Source organism: Meleagris gallopavo, chromosome 1 (genome assembly GCF_000146605.3).
Source record: "Meleagris gallopavo isolate NT-WF06-2002-E0010 breed Aviagen turkey brand Nicholas breeding stock chromosome 1, Turkey_5.1, whole genome shotgun sequence".
NCBI classification, from domain to species: domain Eukaryota; kingdom Metazoa; phylum Chordata; class Aves; order Galliformes; family Phasianidae; genus Meleagris; species Meleagris gallopavo.
In genome coordinates, this window is record NC_015011.2 from 182,619,174 (window position 1) to 182,636,055 (window position 16,882).

Genomic DNA, 16,882 nt, shown 5'->3' on the forward strand with positions numbered 1-16,882 from the left:
AAGGGAAGAAAAAAAAAAAAACAAAAAACACGTACAAGAAAAGAAAATGAGTTCCTACATCTCTGGGAGAAATTCATTTCTGGATAATGTCATAACCTTGAGCGAAGTCCTTGTTTTCAATCCTTGAGACACATCCCCACCCCATAGAAGATGCCTGATCCTCATTCTGGAGGAGGCAAGTCTTCTCCACATGACACACAGTAGGAAAATTTTCTTCCAGCATCTCTCAAAATAGTCTCAAAGAATTTTGTGGTATCATTTTCACACTCCAGAAAGTCCATGGTCACCATAGCTCCAAATTACTGCCTTTATTTCCCAGAGCCCTGAAAGCAGTGGCTGTTGCATCACATGTATCTGAAACCCTCCCATCAACAGGCACTCAAGCAAGAAGACATAGGTCCCAAGATGTGCATCTTGCCATAAGCCAGGTTATTGAAAACTTGAAACAGAAGTGATTTCTCCAAGTATTTTACATCGTTAGTTTGGCTTCCATTTAGTTTTCTTGGAGTACAGATGAAAGGTGATATTCTCCATGTGTATAAATACCCAATGTGTGTGTGGAGTGCTTATAGGACCCCAACTCAGAGATCTCCAAAAGCTGCTTGGAGGTGGTGCTGGGCACTCTGCTCTGGGTGTCCCAGTTGAGGCAGAGGTACCCATCTAGAGGTCACAAACTCAAGACCAGAAAATTCCATATGAGGTGGTTGAACACTGGAGCAGATTGTCAAACTTTCACCCTTGTATATTTTCAAAACTCATCTGGTCATTGTGCAGAGCATCCCCATTTTCCACCTGGAAATTGGGTTATCTTCTTGTAAAGCAGATAGATCAGACAACAGGTCTGAAATAAACTGATGGGGAAAGCTGATATCCGGGAACACAGAGAACTGGGAGAACGGAGACCTGAGAGGCACCAAACAAAATCTATCTTGCTTGCCTTTCTTCTCAAAAAGGCTGCTGCATCAAGTAGCACTTCAACATTTAAGGATTAGTTCATCTGCTGGAAAAGCCCGGCCTGATCCAACATCCATTTCAAAGCGTTTACACTTATGGAGAGAGTCAGTGGCCAAAATGATGAGTACAGTGTGGCAAGGACACTCATAACTCACTGCTATAGATAAACAGTCTGTTATGTTCTGCATATGCATTTAAAACAAACAATAAAAAACGTTCTTAGCAGCAATCAAAGACTTTGCAAAGAAGCCTTCAGAGCCTTTAGTTGATTTCTGGTAGAGAATGATGTGAAAGAAGTCCTAAAGTCGTGGAGTCCTACAAGTCCTCAGGACAGTTCTGGCCAACAGCTACGGAAAGCTGTTTGTTAAAATAAATGACATGGAATTGGCTGTAACGAGCAATAAATTAGACACGTTCTCACACGAAGAGTCGTCAAAATGTTAGCAAAACCTCCATCAGAGAGGATGCTATATATATTTCGGGCACTTGACTGACAAAATCTCTTTGGATTCTCATACATCGTCCATGAGACATTCCTACTCCCTCTACTGGTTCCCTGATAACACAAGGAGCTCAAGTTCCTCAATACCCACCCAAGTTAGGCAACATGGGGTTAAAGAGAACTGATGTCAAATTTCTTCTTGCTTCGGAATCCACAAACACATTTAAAAGCAATTTTTTCCTCGCTTTCTCCTTGTTAAATTCATCATGGTGACCTCTAAACTTATCCTAAGCTAAGTTTTACATTGGTACAGGAAGAGATTAGATTCACAAATTGCAGAATGGCTTCAGGACAGACTTTGGATGGGGGAAAAATTCTTCAGTCCCATAGTATGGAAGGAAACTTCGCATGAGCTGTTCGTTACCATTCTTAATGGCTTAAGGGAGCCAAGTCCTGAGCCCAGTATAGCCATAAAGGCACTGAATAGGCTGTATGGCCAATAGAAGAAAGCCTCTAAGCAGCGTGATTTTTCTTGCTCAGTATCTTAATTACGATCAGTCCTTTCTGGATTGAACTTTTGCAGTGTGCCCATGGGGGTTTCGTAACCACCTTTGTCTGCAAAACACTTCTTAGTTCTCAGGAACGGTTGATATACCAGGGGAAAAAGCACGCACAGAGTCTCACATTTCCCTGATTTTGATTTTTTGGAGGTCTTAGACTTTCTAAGTCTAAGACTTTCTATCTGTTCAAAGGATTCTCCACATGTGAGATGACATTTGTAACTCCAAACAGTTTCACGTTTTCTATTTTGTCCTCGATTTTCAAAAGCCCATTTTGTCACAGGTAGAAAGACAGAGACTAAGAATGCATTTCTCCTAAGGGTTAAACCTCTCCAGTAAATGTGCTGCCCTCTGAGACTGTAAGCATCCTTAAAAGTATTCCTGACTTATCCTTTATTTCAGTACTTTCTCCCAGCTTTGTATCAGATTTTGAAAATCCATATAAACACTAATGCAACACCAGAGCACATTTACTGAAATGCTGAATTCAAAGCAACTCAAATCCTTTTTTACTTGCTCTCCAATTCTTCCACATCTTCTCGCTACGTTACAACCCAATTAGCTGCCAACTCCTAAGAGCGTAGATTATCATCATCGTAGCTCACCTTTATTCTGTTCCACGGGGAATCATCACATTAATTTCAGGAAGGACGATGCAGCTTATTAGTGATAAGGGATATGCGAATGTTAATGTACATGCTGATGGTTTATTTTTAGGAGCTGAGCGATATTTATAAGGCTGCAAGGAATGGGTGCAGGGCTACAGCAGGATTCTCTTCTGTAGGGAAGAAAAGGGAGATAAGGCCAAATGGGTTATCTCATCTTGCACGCTTCTTATTGCTAAAGGTATTTATGAGGTTTAAGTGCTAGAACAATTAATTAAGTAAGGGAATCTGAAACAGCTCATTTGGGAAAGAATGGGAAGAGGAGGAGCTTCAAGTTAACCTGAACACATTGATTTCAGCAGTCTTTTTTTTCTAAATTGCTTACATGACCCCCAGGTAGCTCCCCATGTGCTCCCATTTGCCAGCCTATAAAACAACTGCTTCTTAGAGTAGCGCTAAAAGCTTTCATGTTTCTCAAGATACTGCTATCTTCAAGCAACTGTCAAAAAGTCACTGCAGATCTGCTCATACCTTTGCTGCAAAGTCATCACTAATGGTGCAGACAAAGTTCTTATATAAAACATCAGATCTAACCAGGACTTAACAGTATATGTAATACGTTAGCAGTGAATTCACCTTATGCATTTTCTTAGCATGCCCTTTTTGACCGCAAAAAGGATCCTAATCATAGGATCATTAAGGCTGGAGAAGACCAGGAAGATCCCCAAGTTCAACCCCAATTCACCCCACCATGCCCACTGCCCATGTCTCTCAATGCAACATCTCCACGGATCTTGAACACCTCCAGGGATGGTGACTCCACCACTCCACTGGGTAGAATTTATGGCAACATTTTTGCACAAATGTGCTGAAGAAAAACCTTGCTTTGCTTTTTCTTTTTATGGCCTTTCAGATCTTGATACGGCAGGGACGCTCAGAACACAAGATGCCAGGAGACAGCAAAAACGTGATCCAAGCCAGAGGAAAATTTGAAGCCTGAGACCATAACTCAAGACACTCTTGTTGGTCAGAATTATTCCTCAAGAGTGACAGCTCCCAAACGACTACCACAACTGAACAGCTTAGAATGGCACGCTGGTAAGGTTTTTCTTTTAACTTGACAAATGCTATGTTTCACTTCATATAAATTCTTACCCATCCTGAATATTAAGCAGAACAGAAATCTATTCCAACATAAAGGTAACGCAAAAAAGAAATGAAATTAAGCATTTGCATGTTGATAATTTCATCTCTCGACCATAATAAAAATGTGTGATTCAGAATCAGTGGCAATGGAAGAGAACACAGAAGAAAATGCCTTATGAAAATCGTAAGGACTTCCTTCAAAATATAACTGAGGTTAGATGAAGAAGCAACAGCACCATCTAGGGGATTCTGCACGTTCTGACATGCATGGATATTCAGGACAAGGAAAAGTAATGTTTTAGGTTTTGTATTTTTTGTTTGAGAATCACTCTAGTTTGAATTTAATCGTAACTACAGTATCAACAGTAAAATCACAGCTTAAAAAAAAGACTGACGCAAAAAAACTGTATTAGACTTTGGATGAAATCTACTTACAGTAGTACTCCAGCACCAAAAAGTGGGCAGTTAGGCTGATAGATGTATATACAATTAAATGATATGTCAAAGTCTTAAAATGCTTAGTTATTTATAATGAAATCTATACAAAACAGTTAAAAACGTGTTTTTTATATACATTTCAAAACAAAAAAAGTATTGTCTTCATTAGCAGAACGTATTAAAACTGGTTCTCATATCCCATCTGAACCCACTCCCCCCTCTCTGTGGCTTGTAACTATCACAGAAACCCAATGTATTGCTTCAACAAGCCAAGTCATAAGGCTGATTTCAGAGACCTACCACTGTATACTGATCTCAACATCGAAACTCCCCAAGTGGTCACTTTAAAAACAGCATGTCAGAGTAAAATACAGATTTTTTTAAAAGCCTTAGCTCACTTCTAAGCTCCGAGGTTCAGCTTTTAAAGACGTGGAACCACTTATCCCCCAATTTTGAAAAATGGATATATAGCAAAATACATCCCCCACAACCCTTATTGTACTAGAATTTACACACCTGCCTGTTTAACAGGAACTTTTTAAACAACTTGGACTCACTTTAAGTTTTAAATAAATAATCAGAGATCAACTAGAGTCGATGAGCATTTCATGTGCTTATGGCACAAAGAAACAGCTCGTACACCGTTACCCTAATTCCTTTAAAGCATGAAAACAAAAATCCACGAGCAAATCCACACTGCTACCAGTTAGTGATTTTGCTTATTTCCAAACATTCAACAACAAGAATTTTAAAAAAATAAACTATATTTTTCGGCTTATGAAAAAATCTTAACTCTAAGTGAGCACAAGTGCAAGAAAGCTAACCAATTCCAAAACTCCTGGGGCTCTTCCAGCACTGTCAGAGACACTGTTTCTCTCACATGCTATTTAAAAATACAAATATTTATTACACATTCTCTTCTTTGATGGTGTTTTGCTCAGCAGCTAACAAAAAGACGCAGCAAATTAAAGATCTCTTTTCAATGAAAGCTCTTTCAGTATCTGGGCAAGGGCTTCAATAGCACGGGCTGTAGAATTCGCTGCAGATTTGCTTGTTAACAGGAGTACATTCCACTGTCACGGGATTACTGTATCTCAGTAACTACACCTTTTTTTTTTTGGAAACAATTTCTAAGATGCAGCTTTTGCAATACTGTCTTGTTAAAACACACTGATGCTTCAAGGGTCCAATGAACAACTCTAATAGGCAAAGTGCTCTAAGACATCACAAAACAAGGGCATCTGGGATACTCAAATCCCCGGATAGGTTAAAGTGCACTCCAGTGTCCCCATTCCTTAGGATTGTTCAGCAGAACTCTGAGAGGGGCTGGGCTCAGTGCCATCCTCAGCGCTACTGTCCATGTCATGTTCCACTGCAGTCTCCTCATCATCATCGAGACGCTGACTGGTGAAGTTGTTGAGCTCCAGGAGCCCGCTGGGTTCCACTACCACGTTGGAGCTGGAGTGACAAGGGATGGAATATCGAGGGATAGTCTGAAAAAAGAGAAAGATTTAAGTTCTAACATGCACAGCTTTGGCAGGCAAAGGCATCTCAGCAGGCACAGGAACTCATGGAAAAAGGGCTATTTAGTTTTCCAAGAACAATTTTTCCTAGCTAACGCCTGTTGCAAACATTTGTCAGAGCTTCAAAGGACCCTTTCGTAAGATGAGGTTGTGAAAGACAACATCTGAATGCTTTGTTAAGGCACTGATCGTGGGCTTGGACCTTCACTAAAGGTCTGTGACAGAATTGCAGCACAACAAACAGCAAAACCACTGACTGCCACCACTCATCACTCTACAAATGCAAAGCAAGAGAGAATACTCTTCAGCATCTTATGTTTTCCTCAGCTGAGCATTCAGATCTATGGAATAGCTCTATTTCTTGTATGTGATAAAAGCTCTGACCCTGTTCAGTGCTGCAGTAGCACAGAGGCTAAGGAAACAAAACAGATCTAGGCTGTTTATTTCTCCTTATGCTTTTTCTGGTCCTGGAAATTCAGTCTACATCTTTATACAATTCAAAACTTGGGCAATGTTCTGACTTTGAAAAAGTCTGTAGCATGCCATGACGATAATCAACATCTCCAGGTATAGAAAATAAAGTAGAAATTTCCTTTGGTCTGTTTAAGGAAATGAGGACTAGGGATTGCACAAAAGCCAAGTTAGCTGCAATGAAGAGTTCACAAAGTGACAAGAAAAATTTGAATGCTCTGTACACAGTTCTCCCCATCAAAAGTATTTCACTGTTACACGATACACAATAAAACCATTTCAATCCGCACATCATTTCTGTAAACAGATACACTGCCAAATATCTGCAACAATTCATATATAACACTATGAGACCTCAGACGACTGAAATACTTCACCAGTTGACTTTCTGACCATGAATTACATCACAAAATATCACATTTAAGACAGCAAAATCAATTAAAATATCAATCATCAGATAGGCAATGATTCCAAGCATCTAAAGATTTAAAGTCTCTTTATCTTAAAAGTGAAAAGACTGTTTATATACAGTTTACAAACGTCCTTGTGAATCCAGACCTCATTTACTGAACTTTCCCATCCAGTGAGCACAACACCTCTACTTCATTTTCTGCCCAAATTAGTTTTATACTCATTAAATGGCATAAAAAATTCTAGATCATAGATCCACCGTATGCAGTGATGGTCACGTTTGAATCATTTCAAAGTGAAGCACTTTGTAATAGATGAACTTGCTTTGTTTTCTTAGCAGAAAAACAAAGGAAGACACTGAGAACACCATGAATGACAGTGCTGAAGAAACCTGAGCTCATTTTAACAAGAGCTACATACTTTGAAGCTGTAATCCGTTGCAAGCCTAAGAGTAGAAAAAGCAAAAACTGAAGAAAAAACAAAAAATACTTGAACACTGTTCAGCTGCTATCATGACATTAGACAAAGCACGTTTGCTCTGCTAAATCTTTGCCTTATTTGCTCTGGTCTTCTCTTACCTGGATAACAATTTCTGATGAACTCTCTTCAGCTTTCTTTTGTGATACATTCTGAATGTGTATAAAGTGGTTTGTTGTAGGCATTCCTTGTGCATCGAGTTTCCTCTCTGTTATAGTAGGACCAACAGCAGGAGGACTTGAACTGGATTCTTTACATGTCTGTTGCTGGGGGATGGAAGTTGCCGTCATCCCTACTGCAGCCACCCTCGGCACCTGGGTACAAGGTGACGACTCTGCTTCGCTAGCAGGTTTACTAGTGGACATGGCCTTGATTTTGCGGATCCACTATCACAGTTTCTACATTTGTATCAATCTGAGCTTCCACCACCATAGACATTCTCAAAATGTCTGCTACTGCTCTCTTCATGGATGCCTGCATGGGAAACCGTAACTGGCAATGCCAGTTTGGGCACACAACTGCCACCTGCTACCTTTGAAACAGGAGGTTGATGCCCCTCAAAAGTTATCTTTGTAACAGTGGATCCTTGAGTTATAATTGGATGCTTGCTGCACCTGAAAATCAAATTTTTGTTGTTCACATTACAGCTAGATTTTTTTTATTATTGAAAATCTAATCAATATTTCCAAGGACAGTATTGGCACAAACAACATACTTGCTATTAAGAAGACAGTTGAAACTCAGTGTTTTAACAAAGGAATTAGCAACGAGATGGCAATAGGTAATTGAAGCCTGGGGAAACGCAGCTCTTTGGGCTGCTAGATAAGGATTGTAGCAGTATAATACCACAGCAGCCTCGTCTCCTTTGGGATTTACATCCCCAAGTGACGTTTGTTAACTCTCTTGTTTTCACACGTACTCCTGAAAGGGACAAAGAATTTGTACTTTTCTGGAGTTAAAACATATATGTATTTTTCCATGTTCCTTAGTTGTTTCATTTTCCCCTCCCAAGGAAAATGAATTTACTCTTGTACATGAAAGCCACTGAACTTCAGGAAGATGTAAACTACAAAGGAAGATGTACAATGGAGAGCCTTAGGAGACTGCAGTGTATTCATCTTTATTTCCACAGAAATAAAAAGTGCTACGGGAACGTAAATTAATAATGTGTCATATAACTAAAAAAAGGAAGAAAATAATTAGGGACAAATTCCATGCACCAGTGGTGGCAGAAATTCATAAAAACTGTCCAACAAAACACGTTTGTGAGCTCTACGGATTTTTCCCCTATAACACATGTGCTTCTCTTTCCTAGTGTCAACCTTCTGATGGGGTAATTAATATCAGCGGAATGAGGAGTTCTCTCTTGCCAGGACAAAACACTGCTACAGCGACAGGGTTGGTGTTTAGATTTTTTCCTTGAACAGCGACGTGTATTTTGCATGCTATCAATATTCCGTTACCTGGCTTGCTGGCTGTTTCTCTGAAGAGGCAGGTAGCTGCATTTGACTCTGGGGGGGTTGGGGTTGCATGTAGATTTTTTGTGCCGTTGGTGCCTGTTGCAGTTTGGGCAGCTGCTGCGTGGTTTTTACTGCAAGCACCTGTACTACAGTTTGCTGTGGCTGCGCCACTAAGGTAGGGAGCTGCCTTTCTTTGGCCATCATGTGGTGTGGGGGGTGCTGTGCATCTGGTTTGGTCTGTGCTTGCTCTTGCTGGAGGGGGGTTAGCTTTTGATGCCTTATAGAAAGCTGGGGCATTTGTGGGAGTTTGTGCTGGATTTGGTCGGCCTGCAGGTGGATTGTCTGCTTCTGCTTAGTCTGGAAACATTGCAGAGTTTTCACTTGCAGTTGAGTCTGTTCCAGCTGCGGCTGACTCAGTTTTTGCTGTTTTTGTGCCTGCGATTGTGTCAGGGCAGATCTGTAGAATAGGCCAGTCTGAGGATCTAAGGTGTCCATCTCTTCCACTTCTCCCTCCTCAGTTCCAAGCTGTTCACTCTGTTTGGTGAACGCAGTGTGACTGCTTAAGGCCTTAGGAAGAAGAAGTTGGAGCAAGTTAGTAAGGAGCAATCTGATTTATAAGAAAGCATGATCTAAACATAATTTTTGATGCTTCAATCTTTCTGCAACTGATTTTACTACTGCTGACTCCCATCTCACGTATACATTTACACAAAATTCATGACACCTATGTAGTTAATAATACTGTTTCCATGTTGAAATGTAGCAAGCCCCCACATGAGAACATTAACTGCGTTAGCTGCTCTTCAGTGGAAAATACACAGCCCTGGCTCACATCACACTAGGGTTCAAATCCATTAAATCAGCATGGCAGATAGATATGAGAGAGTAGGGACAAAGAGGTGGTTCAATCGTTAACTTCTCATTAAAACCAGAGCCCATCTACACAACTTCTTACTGTGCCTCTCGAAAGTCTAGTCAACCCCTCCATCTTTTCTCCTGCAGCTCCCAGAGATGCCCAGAGAGGTGGTGGTACCCCATCCCCTGGTGATGCTCAAGGTGAGGCCGGATGAAGCTCTGAACACCTGACAGAGCTGTTAGGTGTCCCTGTTCAGTGCAGAGGATTTGGACTAGATGGCCTTTAAAAGGTCCCTTCCAACTCAAGCAATTCCAAGATTCTATAATTCTCTACACCTACTATCCATCCCATTTCAGCACAGATTCTCTTTTCCTTCTCCTCAAAATTTTACTACAACTTTTCTCATGCATTTCAAGGAATTTGATTGGATTTTTTTGAGGGAGCAAGAGACCTATGTTACTACACTTTGTGTATCTTCGCATAAGCATTCTATTGACTTCAGCAGCCTACTCAAACACCAGTGAAAATCTGTTCTTTGAAGTGGATTTATAATCCTAACACAGCACTGCCCTTGTTGCACAGCTGAGGTTGCTGATTTTTCTACACTAATGCCAATATAATCTGCAACGCTGACCCCTACAACACAACAATATGGAAAAAAGCACCTGGTTGCTCTCAAGAAGATGACATAAACAGCAAAAACTAATCTAGGAAAGACTTCTCCACAGTGACTGTGAATACCTCTTTTAACACTCTCAAGTCTTCCTTTTTAACCCACCATCCTCCCCCATCAAAACAGGCAACGTTGAACTCATTTGCCCTCACACTTAGCATTTCCAATGAGAGGAACACACTCATTCAGAAGAAACCCTGCTCCTGCATCATTCACATAACCTCCTGCTGTTTTACAGACTGTTTGCAAAAGAAAGGGTACAACCTGCTGCATGATATGGGTAATTGCGCCTGTGGAGGATGCGGGGATAGATTTCACCACAACAGAAGTCTGCGTTGCTGTCTGTGACTGAGCCACGTGCTGCAGCAGAGTCCTCTGGGGCTGGGATGACTGCTGGTGGGGTTGGGACCGATGACTAACTGAAAGTAAAGAGGTCAGTGGCACTTCTCCAGAACTAACTGCAGTAACTTCAACTGTTTGCTTTGCATTTATCCTTCAGCTGAAAGCATGAGTGAAATAAAGAGCTGAGTACAAAATATATTTGATTGTATGACAGCTTCAACTTTAAAGTGCAGATCTATTTTGAGAAGCCTCTTAAAATAGCATCTCAGGGACTTTGCTTTTGTCTCTGTTTCCTAAGTCATCACAGTTGGTCCAAATCTCCTCTGGACTCCTTTTCCCAGCACGCCAACTTTGCAAGCGGAATTTGTACTCTGTTTTCAGCTGGGTTCTTTTTATATAACCCATACTACACAACACCGTAGAGCACAAATTATTCTGTCACCTTTACAGGTGCCAAAAGCACCTGCACAACTGACTGCAATTAAGAACAGCAACCCCTGCACACTGAATTTCTATCACTGTTAAATCACAACAAATACTCTCTCAAGTACAAGCTAAATTTGTGAGATTAGCCATTAAAAAATGCTCAGATATTATTAAGAAAACAAGCAAGGCCGATCAGAAATCACAGACTAAAATTAGAGACCTTGTCAAGGGTCTGTTAGAACAGACACGACCATAAGTTATGGAGCAATGGTTATGGCTCCATAATTAAATAATGGATTAACAGAGAAATGATTCCCTTGGCAATTCAAAAAATAAAACATCAATCATTCCATATTGCAGTCACTGATAAGACGTAAATCCAAATTCCACGCCTATCCATACCAACATGTAAATACTTTCATTAACGTTTTGGTCATGCAATACTGAATAACTGAAGGAGAAAAAGCAAAGTTTATATTCAGTTATACTATAACTGAAAGTTAAAAGACCAGCAACCTTGCTGAAAGTTAGAAGGAAGGTCAAATTTTGAAATAATACGACAATTTCACTTTCCCGTTCCAGGAAAGGAGTTGGATGATATCAATACCAGCTTGCATGCTGTGCTAGATCCATTATGGATATCCCCCAACAGTTCCTACCCAATTCAAAGCTTCATTTAAAAGTAAAGTTTCTAACCTATGTGGTTGTGTAGATATTCTTCCGAATGTGAACCAAGACAGTGTTGTCTTCCTGAGTCTGCAGACAGACAAAAAACGGTGACACTAAGATGCGTGAACTGCTCCCTTGTCCTCACCAGGAAGTACACTTTGAATCCCAGCTCCCATACAGATAAAAGTGCACCTAATCCTTTGGTGGAATCGTATGCAGGAGATTCCACAGTCAATTACATCTTGCAGACTACCTTACTACTGAATTTTCTAGCAGAAAATACAACTGTACGGATTATGATGAATCCTGAGAAGCAGAAATTAAAACAAAAGGAAACTCTGAATTACCTGCATTCCCTGGTAATGTGCAGTTAAACTGGGTGAAGGGATAAAAATGTAAGAGCAAAATAATCGGTTTTGTGCTGTAGCAGAGACTGCTGTCAGTCAGCCCACAGTAGCCTGCATTTCCCTGGCAGATTCCTGTAAATCATCTCAAACTTTACCAAATAAACACTACTTTAAGCATTAATTGTTCAGGGAAGCTTTCAGCTTTTGTACTCCATATGACAAAGTCTCTACAGAGATACTGACTTTCTCTCCTCTCCTCCCAGCACCCAAAGGGTCCTAGTTTACATCAGCTTTTGCAGTAAGACCCAGTAACAAACAGAACTTTGAATACAAACACAATGCATGGCATCTATGTCAGTGAGCATGACTGACTTGGTGACTGGAGAGCAGTTGAACATTATTTATTCTATTTCAGAGCTCGATTTAAAAAAGATCCAAGGGAGAATGAGTCAAACATTCAAAACCAAAGCCAGACACATCAAGTGTTATTTTAGAGTAACAATAAGCCCCTCCATCCCCAATTTTACACAACTTAAATTTAGAATACAGAAGGGACGGAAACGAAAAAAGGAGTGTAGGACAGGAAAATGACAAATAAAAAGAAATTAGATTGGACATTGAACGGTACAAACACTGAAGTTACAGACACATACTTATTTCACTCCCTCAATGCATATTTTGAACACATTCATGTTTTCATTTTCCAAATAAAGACAGTAGGTAGACCAACAATGTGGACTTAAGAAATTCAATCAAGTAGTTTGATCCTCTTGTGTGAAGCTGGCTCATAAGTAGGATTCTTAAGGTAGCAGAGAGCATCCAAAGAGACTTGGCATAATTAGAGAGTTGTCCAATGGAAAGGAGTCATGGGCTAAGACAAAAATGACATCCAGATAGGAGGATTCAAGTGTTAAAAAAAAATAAAATACAGAAGGTAAGAGTTGTCTCCCAAATATAATTTCAGTTTAAACCATTTCTTCAAAAAGTGCAAATTTAGCAGTTCAAATCATTCCGGCAAATGAAGAAGCCGAGAACTGCATTAGGAAGCCAAAAGCGCATCTGGCTGAAAAACATACTTTGTGCTTGTAAGCAAGTAGCATTTTGCCAATATGGATGAAGTAAAAAATAAGTGTAGTTCCTGTAACTTCGTTTTCTACTTCTTTCTTACTAGACATTTTCCCTAAAGACAAGAAGGGCAGCGTTTCCTCACCATCTAATCAGAGGACAGAACGTCTCTTTAATTATAATGTCTTGAAACAAGAATCATTTGTTTCAACTAAAAGCACTTTCCAGTATGTTCCAGAAAAGCAGATGCATTTTCTGCCCCACTCTGCATAGGGTCTCAGTAGTGGAAGAAAACACTCATTTCTTCACTGGAGGATTACAGTGAAATACAAGTGAAAGAGAACTCCAAAATAAAGTCCCAAGACTTCAATTACAAAACTACAATCAACTGTCTAAGTCACTTACCAGTTGTGATATATTCAGCAACTAATTCTGATTCTACTACAGCAATTGAAGGGCTTTCTGGAGAATGTCTCTTTTCTTGGGTCATCTGTATTGGGACAGCCATTTGGCTCAAGTCAATGGTAGGCTGCCTTGGCTTCGATTCTAACTTCTCCTTCACTGCTTTCAAAGAAAAGCAAAGCAGGATGCATTAAAACAGATCTCCAGTATGAAAGCAATAGTTTAACTGTAATGTAATTAATACATTATGTACGTTACATAATTGTTTCAAAAGAGCTTTTATAGAGTAAAAATGAAACAAAACTAGTTGATTTAAGGTAGGTGCTTTTCAATTACAAAATTTCTTACAAACTGCTGCTTAAGCAAATATAGCAGCTGAGTGCTCTGAAGTAATCCTAACCAATCAAATGCATTTCCACACCTGTTGTCTGCTGAAGTTCTAGCAAAGCTTTTATCGTGGAAGTAGCCGACTGAGATTCACTGGATACATCCTGGTAAATTATTGTAGGGCTGGTGTCCACAGCTATTTCATGTTCTGACCAATCTTGACTTCTTGAAGCAATCACATGGACTACAGGCTGAGAATCTGTTGACAAAAAAAAAAATGTAAGGCACATGAAGTCAGTCATCATGGAACCAAGTGGGTTGGAGGTCTCTTGTCCAACATCTTGCTTGAAAGAACAGTTGGGCTCAAAATCAAACTACATTAACCATTATTCTTTAGTTCTGAACTTTTACAAGGATGCAAAGCCTCATACTGCAATGCTTTTGTTTAGTTTTAATTACAAGTGACCCAAAGTAAAACACAATTCATTTTATCAAGTTACCAAGATCTTATTTCTTAGTTCTTTATCAAAGCTTTGATAAATCAAAGTTCAGCATCTCTCTTTGCATGCTGAATTCACCTTGAAGGTTTTCACAGTTCAGTTTATCAACATGCATTCAGCATTTTGAATTTGCACTGCCTACCTTTCAAGTTTTTCAGTCTTTTTTTTAAAAAAAAAAACTATTGAAAATGACAGTATAAACCAAAAGTTACAGTATTATACAGAAAAGGTTACTGATTGATAAATAAGTGTGTTTAACTGAGAAATTTCCTTTTATTTAGTGTAGTGATACATTCTATGGTCACTTCAGACGAAAGGTTGAGTGTTAGTTACTTTATAAATACATTTATTATTTATCCTATTCTTTCACATGAGAAGCTGCATCTATATCAGAGCTTGAAGGAGTGGTGGCTGTACTGTCTTCACAACCAAGAGCCCAGCAAGGAAATATTATTTCTATTTTTCACAAAGGATAATGGTGTATCTATTAAATAGCTCATGCAAGATGAATATACCTATAAGGGAAGTGACAGTGACACTCAGTGACAACAGACTAGATGAAGAACTTTGCTGAAGAGATGCACAGAGTTATGTGAAACTAATCAGCATGCTTGGTAGAAACTCCACTCCTATTTTAGGAAATGTTGATGCATACCTTGGGAGCTCTGAGAGGACTCTGTAGAAGAAGAGCTGCTATCAGTGTAACTTTGTGGTTCTTCTTTCACTTCTGGAAGAGATGAATTCCCTGTCTCTGCTACCCTTGACGCCTGCTGTAACGTTTCAGTTACCAACTGCCTAGTTTGTTCACTCACAACTGTTGCTTGAAATGTCACTGGCTTTGGTTTTATGAGAACCTGGTTAGAAAGATAGATTGCGTACAGTAAGAGCACTCATGAAAACAGATCTGAGCAATTAGAGAACAGTGTGCCACTAAAAGAGATCTACGTACAAGACTTAGACAATACTGATAACTTGCTAAAAGAAGTCTACCTGTAAATTCAGCAACTCTGATTGTTAAACCATGAAGTCCCAGTAAATGGCACTGCACAAGAATGTACTTCTCAGTAATTTTGAGCACTTAACATAATAAAGCACTAAGCAGTCATTCTTCGCAGCTGGACACAGTGATGTGGACAAGAGAAAGCTAGGTAAGTGAGCTGGAACATGCACTGCATTGCTAAGGACAAACACCTGTCTTCCTTAGCCCACGATAGCCTTGAATGCTCAAGACACACAAAATATTACACCTGCTTTTAGCTCTTTCATATACAAAAAGCAACCGGAGAAAAAAGGTGAAACTGGGAGCATCCAGACAAAAGCCAGATTCTCTGTCTACAGCCCTGCCAATAACACAAGACTGTAGGGGAAATGTGAAAATACATCAATGATAGAACAGCTTCAATAAAATTCTCACATTTGACACGACCTATGTTCAGTCTCCACATCTTTACTTTTAATGATCTAGTCATTAGCTTTAAGACTTAAAAGAGGCCTCCTGAGCCATGACCAGACATCTTAAATTTCAGCTATGTAATAGGCTTAATAATTCTTTTCAACTTATTCTATGCCTCCAAGAATAGCTAACAAATGCCAACACTGTGCTCAAGAAGCCAGAATCAAGGCCACCTCATAACTTTCTTAAGTCTCATTCCCCACAGACACATTCCGCATATATTCATCTCGCAATAATTGTGGCAACACAGTGAAAAATGATCTATTTCCCATTAAAATTTAGGGGTACATTTCAAAACAGAAATGGGTCCTCACTGTACCTGCGTTTTCCCTTGCTGACCATAAACAATTTTAGTTGGGATGATTTTGGTGGCTGGCTGGACCGTGGACCCTATTCCTTTTGGCTGTGTAACAATCATTTTTGTGATGGGTCTCGTGGCAGTGATGATAGCAGGTTTTGCTCCTGCTGGCACTGCCTGAACAGTTTTCTCCCCCTGTAGAGAAGTCAAAGTTTACAGGTTAACTGAGTGAAGTTCTTCAGGGAGACCCACTTCTCTAAAAAAATACACAGTTATTGGTGAGTGTGTGTACCACAGAATCAACCTACTGCTGTTAGAACTAGATGTATTTAATACAAAGAACATCCAAGACTTAAAGAACCCTATGGCTTTGAATGGAAAAAATACCCAAATCCTCTTTTCCATTACTTTATCTTTCGAACTGCTCTGAAGGGTTGAGCAAAGAGTAACTAAATGACACTGACAAATTTCTTGAAGTTGCTCCAAAGAATTCACCTAAGCTGGAACTTTCCTCAAATCTTTTGCAAATGTTTATTTAAAGCCTCTCATTTTGGCATAACATCTATGAAACTCGAATTGGAAAACTAAAAATAAATGACATAAATATAAATCTGTGTAATCCTCCTGCCCAAAATATTAATTTTATCTGTTTTTTTTGTGTTTTTTTTTTGTTTGTTTGTTTTGTTTGTTTGTTTTTAAACAAATTAAATTCCTTTATTTTGAAGATGCATTTTCACAGCTGTTCCATGGGAAACATTGGATTTTGAAATATTGCTGACGGATAACTAAACTCCTGATAGCTTAAGAACAGCAAGGAAATTGAGCATGCTTCTTTAGTTCTGCACAGTAACAAACTACATGAGGAACCATGTTAGTTGCCAGTTCTCTCAGTACTACACATTCCCACCAAGTAGATGGAAATTCCAACAACCATACTTTTTTTTTTTTTCTGAAATACCACCAGTCTGGTGTCTCCTATTGTGTAACATCATGAGATTCCTATTTGCATGAAAACATAGCTTTAGGTTTTGTTCTTG

General features: G+C 39.5%; 1 protein-coding gene across 1 annotated transcript in view; it reads right to left on the reverse strand.

Moving 5' to 3' along the window:
• Nucleotides 1–3,998: 3,998 nt before the first annotated feature.
• The window catches only part of EMSY (EMSY transcriptional repressor, BRCA2 interacting), a 92,166-nt gene continuing 79,282 nt past the window's right edge, over nucleotides 3,999–16,882 (reverse strand). The window contains exons 8-15 of the mRNA XM_010706207.2: nucleotides 15,867–16,040; nucleotides 14,750–14,948; nucleotides 13,689–13,853; nucleotides 13,271–13,429; nucleotides 11,481–11,540; nucleotides 10,281–10,435; nucleotides 8,491–9,054; nucleotides 3,999–5,638 (exon numbers count right to left, since the gene is read on the reverse strand). Coding sequence (XP_010704509.1) covers nucleotides 5,441–5,638; nucleotides 8,491–9,054; nucleotides 10,281–10,435; nucleotides 11,481–11,540; nucleotides 13,271–13,429; nucleotides 13,689–13,853; nucleotides 14,750–14,948; nucleotides 15,867–16,040 — 1,674 coding nt within the window. The 3' untranslated portion in view covers nucleotides 3,999–5,440. The remainder of the gene's footprint in view (nucleotides 5,639–8,490; nucleotides 9,055–10,280; nucleotides 10,436–11,480; nucleotides 11,541–13,270; nucleotides 13,430–13,688; nucleotides 13,854–14,749; nucleotides 14,949–15,866; nucleotides 16,041–16,882) is intronic.